Here is a 6,428-nt window from a genome sequence, read left to right as displayed (position 1 = left end):
AGATTATCTATAAGCTATACTAAGATAAGAATTAGAGTATATCGAGGTTTCAGATGTTTTATGACAATATTTACTTCGTAATTCTATAAAACCAAGTATTCTACTGAGACGAACCGTCAGGAAACTCAGTACGTATAATCACTGCAGTTTGATCTATGTAATTAGGAGTAAGTTTTTAAATATAACGTCTGATCAAAGCTGTGCAAAAATATTTAGTTTAAAGTCGTTTCAAATACCTTTTTTTATTTATATAATAGATGTCAATGTACCGAAGTTAAATCGCGCTAACGTTTGGTATTGTTGTAAATACTAATGTTCGAGAAATGTTTGTATATGCAGTTCGAAATCAATAATGTAACCGTGAAGAATAGTATCAGTGTAAAAAGTGAAGAGTTTTACTGCGTTATTCCTGATGTAAGCTTATGTACGACGTGTTGTACACAGTGGACATATTATTTGCGTTAATATTATGGCATAAATAGTAAAATATCTTTAAAAATCGCTCTTTGTATTTTGCTCACTTATTGCAGTAGGGGTTGCCATTCTGAAAAGAAAATAGATATCGGCACATGAAATATTACATTGCTCAAGTGTCTGTACAGGCACATTACTTCAACACTAATTAATTAGGGACGGCAAATGCACACGATCGTAAATAATTTAGGCGCAAAGATCAAATAAGAATAATTTAAAAAGCAAAGATCTGTAGCAACTAGCTGTAGCTACTAGACCAAAAAGGCAGATATAAGCACATAACATATTAAGTAACATTTACGTAATGTAAATCATAAAACGTATCTCTAAAACATTAATTCACATCAGGACTTAAGTTCAAATATTTTTCTTATAAGAAAAGTAAATTAGGGTGATCATCTAAATTTTCTTAACGAAGCCTCCGTAAATAAAAACAACGCCCTAACGTTTCAACTACCTTTAATTAACATCCTTCGCAATCAAGCAGTATCAATAAAGGTACATTTAAAAATTTCATAAATAATTTATTCCAAAAAACATAATAAATAAAATAAAATTACAATATTAATTACAAAAAGGGTATAAAATATAACATGATACTTTTATAAGTATCTAGTTTGATCTAATGAATGTAAATAACTGTTGACTATAATGGCAAAGTATATAAAAGTAGCTGAAACAACAATACAATAAGTTAATTATATCAAAGAAACACTTTATAAATATCTTATCGTTTACTTTGATGAAACAAACCTTTTACTTGGCGGTAGGGCTTCGTGCAAGCCCGCCTGGGTAGGTACCACCCACTCATCAGATATCCTACCGCTAAACAACAGTACGCAGTATTGTTGTGTTCCGATTTTAAGGGTGAGTGAGCCAGTGTAACTACAGGCACAAGGGACATAGCATCTTAGTTCCCAAGGTTGGTGGCGCATTGACGATGTAAGGAATAGTTAATATTTCTTACAGCGTCATTGTCTATGGGTGATGGTGACCACTTACCATCAGGTGGCCCATACGCTCGTCCGTCAAGCTATTCCATAAAAAAAAGAAAAACCCAAACGAACAATATTTTCTCATAGAATATCATTTATGCTTAGTAATAAATTTATTAATTTACCGCAAGATATCGACAATAGTATTTATGTTTTCTGTATAAGTATTCGTACTACAAATTAAAACGTTTCGGGTCTGTCGTTTGCTATATTTTTTTTTAAATCTATCTTGTTTTTTTTTGCAAAATTTAGATAATTTTCTGTCGTTTAGTTTTTACATTTATTAATTTCGTGTTATTTACAAAGAATTATAGTTTTAATCTAACCAAATTGTTAAAATAACTATAATTTTTAAATGTGAAACCATAGCAAGGGAATTACGTTCTTATTTACCAAGGTTGATAACACATTGGTACTGTAAGGAATGGTAAATGTTTCTTATAGTTTAAATTTCTTTGGACGGTGATGACCACTTAACATTAGTTGACAACTATAATTTGCCCGTCTGTTTACCTATCAAAAAATACATATTTCGTATATTTCTTATATATATTTCATTAAAAGCGGTTTCTGTTATCGTTTTTAAAAATCCTCATTTTTTAAAAATGCCATACGAGTACCCCTTAATTAATCCCTTATAACGCCGGAAGTTATGTTTTAAATATGTTAAAAACATCAGCAGAAAAGGTTTTTTGTGTCTAACAATTTTCGTGTATATGTTTAATAAAATGTTGCCGAGATGTCCTATCTAATAGAGCAACTTGTTATTAATTCAATTTATAAGTGACTGTTTTCACCGGTAACATTTCTTATATAAAAAAAAAACAAACCACTGATAAATCCAAAATCTAAACCCAAGATTTTCGACTCAGTAAATTGGATTATTCACGTTTACTTAGCTGGCAAGGTAAAGGCATTACTTATATTCTATATTGTACACTTAAGTGGATATTGAAAAGAGGTTACATAATATCACCTATATATATATATACTTAAAATAAAAAATAAAACTAAATAAAAACCTTCGTATAGAATTCCTATAAACATTGTAACGACAGCAGTAATGAATCGCTTCTTCACAAAGCAGACCACAACCTCCGCGCTGAACAGCAGAAAGTACATCGTCAGCAATGATATGTGGGATACGAACCACAATGAACACAGGAATATGTTGCCCTTTGTCTGAAAAATCACTGCCATTTACAATGTTGTCATAGTAAAAATAAACAATTTCAATAAAAGATTATACAGATGATAAAAAAGCGTGGAAATAATAATAGTTGACTTCCAGGCAGGATATATGTATTACATGCATATATAATTGCTATTAACTAACATGGCTGTTTTTATTAAATGTTGAAAAAGAGTAACTACTGAGTTTCTTGTCGGTTCTTCTCGATAGAATCTACTTTCCGCACCGGTTGTAGCTTCACTTAATATAAAAAAGTGACGATTCAAAATACTTAAATAAAGTATATTTTGATTTGATTTTGATAATATATCATTGAGTATTAAAAATCAAGCATTATATATATGCCGGGACCTCTCAGTTGTATAATAGGTATGAAGAGTATTCCATTTCCATTCTCAAATTCTAGTTGCTTGATACACATGTGTTAGATTTTCATGAAGGCTTCCTCGCTATATTTTCCTACATCGTCGAGCACGAGTTGAATTATAAACACAAAGAAAAACAACGTACCGGGTTATCTTCGATGAAAATTTACGTGTTCAAGAACTCGATCGCGTAAGCGCGCATAAAATTTAATAAATAATTTGTATTCATATATCAAAACATCTTCCGTTTTTTTTTGCCATTAAATAGTCATCATTTGTGATCGATGAAAATAACCTGTAATATCTATGGGTCCAGATGCTGTTTTACCCAACAGGTCGCCTATTTGCTTGTCAACCTTTCAAAGTCAAATTAAAATATTCTGACTGACTTTGTATAAAAATTAAAATTTTTGTTAAAACGCTTTTTACAATAATGAAGAATGGATATGAAACCACTTAATATATAATTTCTGATTTTATAGAAACTACCTTAAAATATTTGTATTAAGAATTTTGATCCTATTAAGGATAATTTTTTTGTAATCGTAATCAATGATATGAAATAATTTCGAAGGTCATATAAAATAATTATTATTATTAGTTAAAAGCAAATAGTCTATTAGGCACTTATCTAAAATCTCTCCACTGCCTAAATCTCAATCGCTCAATCCTCAATACCAGAACAATTATGTACACCGAAAACGGAACTAAATCGTAATGGAAGGATTTCCGATCTCGAATACTGCTGTGTCCAGGGATTGAGTAATGTACTATTGTCTATTACATAACTTCATGTAAATAAATACCGACATATACTGTTGTATCTAATCTATATAAATAGTAAAATATTAATAGAAGAAGTATGTTAATATAAAATTGTATACAGACAAACAGGGATCAGAATAACCCTGTCGTGACCCCTGGGCAATTCATTCCTCGGACACTTGTACCCTTTTCTTACTTCCTAATATATTTTGTCCTATGGCAACTCTATTTTATACATAATGACGAAAGATTTTACAATATGACGGAAGTATCACCTTAAGATTTAAGTATAATTAATATTTAGCGTGATTTGGGTCTACTAGTCAATGTCCTAGTCAGTTGCCTATTCTGCCTAATGAATAATGTAATTCTATATCTATCACATAAGTAATACAAGGATAATTTCAGAAATTTTAATTAAAATATTTCTAAACCTTACAACATCAACGGCGGGCATTGATTTGAGGGATCGCCAAAGAACATGCGTGAATGGAATGATTATATTCTTATACTGTGTACCAGTATCTATGTGCGGTGGGGACCTTAATGCCTAGTGACTATTGAGTTGTTTTGCTGATAGTAAGTAATAGTAACAACCTGTAAATTACCCACCGCTTGGCTTTCACTTTGAGAAAAAGGTTAGGAGCATATTCTACCACGCTGCTCTAATGCGGGTTGGTGAATTTACATGTAGCGGAATTAGACACATGCGGGTTTCCTCACGATGTTTTCTGTCATCGCCAAACTCGAGATAAGTTATAATGAAAAGCACATGAAAATTTAGTGATGCTTGCCTGAGTTTGAAACTGCACTCATCGGTTAAGATGTACGGTTCCATCGTCTCCATCCATCTCGGCTCATCTCGATTTTGCTGATATTACTCTCAATTACAAATATTATATATACAATTCAAAAATAATTCAAAACTTATTTCTTAATTATTTTTTAGTCGGACGACAATGACCCCATTAGCAATTAAGGGTTAAATGTTGTACTTATTACCTTAACCGCCTGCCAAAGCAACAACAGCGTGATGATTATCTGGTAAGTAGACAAGCAAGCCGCTACAAGTCCGAATATCAAGTTGGTAGCGACGATCGGATTGTTGTTGTACTGTTTCTTCATACACGATATGATAAGGAGACCTGTCGTCGCCGTAAACAACATTACCAGAGATATAACCTGTAGAATTTATAGTTTTAATATATTACCTGTATTTTCTTATAATATTTGGTATTTTAAAGTAAGACTGGAAAATCGTTCTGATAGTAAGCGGTTACATCATTACTTTATCACCACGGAATTAAGTTATAGCCTTTGTGCCTGTGTACTGACTCACTTATCCTTCTTACCGGATCACAAAAATAGTTAGTAAGTAAGTTTGCCGTTAAAATATAAGATGCGTGGGTGGATAGCTACCCAAACGAATTGCAAAAAGCCATGCTACCGAGTAAGTGTGGGTAAATTCATTGACAATGTAAAACTACATAAGGACGAGTATACATATAACCATAAGTTAACAAAAGTTCTATTTATTTATAATAATAATATTTACCAAAGATGTTATTCCCACAAATATCACCCCTTCCTTGAGACTGTGTCCGAATACGGACTCCACTTCGCAACATTTGCATTTTGAAAATCTTTTCAAACACATAAAAGTAAAATTTATTTTCTATTTCATATAGTTTTTATTCGTAAATTATTAGCTGATGTGGTGTGCATGCATCTATTGATCTGAAACAGTTTATATAATATGTATGTACATTGTATTCTGTCAAATGTAAGTTGACAGAAATTGAAGTAGTTTTTAAGGTAAGAGGTTTTATATAAATAATAAAGTTTTATTATCACATTATTAGCTGACATTAGTACCTTTGGAAAATATATTGGCAGAATGTTTTTCTCTTAAACATTATTAGAAAAATGCCTATGTAACTATTATGTATGCTTTTGAAACGCTTATGACGTTAATAATATTAATTCAGTGAAACGTTTCCAAAATACACCAATGCACCATCCTTCAAAAAGACACATAATCACAAAAAAGTTAAAGTTTTAAATGTAATTCAAATAAAAATTTAAACTTCATTACAAGATAATGAAAAACAAAATGAAATTCACATAACTGCTTCATGTAAATATTGCCATCCTAAACAATTCATATTTGTAAAAAATGCAAAACGGCATACATAAAATACAAAATAATTTGCATAGCTTCTCACTTTGCATATTAAAATCAAAGAACAGCCAAATTTTTTACATATAAATCGGTTTATTACTGCGGAATATTATCAAATAAAATGTCTAACAAATCGTCTATATTTCCCACTGGTGTTTTTAAAATATTAGACATTAAAATTTTTGGGGAAAAAAACATTGGAATCATTACACATCAAATAGTCAAATATATAGTATTACATATGATGAAGTAATTGCTTTTCAAGAAAAAAACATGTTTGCGTTTTTCTAACAGCCAATCAATATTGATAAACATGACAAATAATATTTATTAAAATGTTTTGTTTTGATACATGATTAAACAAATGACTGATGTGCTCCTAAGTATGCTGAGGATCCAAGAGCACAGGATATTCAACACAATACCCTGATAATGCTAGTCCCCCATAAACTTGT

General features: G+C 30.9%; 1 protein-coding gene across 1 annotated transcript; it reads right to left on the bottom strand.

Annotated features, from left to right (window-relative positions):
- Positions 1-1,076: 1,076 nt before the first annotated feature.
- Positions 1,077-5,523, bottom strand: LOC124535858. The gene is made up of 4 exons (XM_047112248.1): positions 5,347-5,523; positions 4,800-4,973; positions 2,492-2,651; positions 1,077-1,147 (listed from the first exon to the last, which is right to left on the bottom strand). The coding sequence occupies exons 1-4, from the start codon at positions 5,446-5,448 to the stop codon at positions 1,077-1,079; spliced, it is 507 nt and encodes a 168-aa protein (XP_046968204.1). The 5' UTR covers positions 5,449-5,523.
- Between the last annotated feature and the right edge of the window lie 905 nt (positions 5,524-6,428).

This window comes from Vanessa cardui, chromosome 15 (assembly GCF_905220365.1).
Source record: "Vanessa cardui chromosome 15, ilVanCard2.1, whole genome shotgun sequence".
NCBI lineage: Eukaryota > Metazoa > Arthropoda > Insecta > Lepidoptera > Nymphalidae > Vanessa > Vanessa cardui.
The sequence above is the reverse complement of the archived record's forward strand: the minus strand, read 5'-3'. Positions and strand labels throughout refer to the sequence as shown.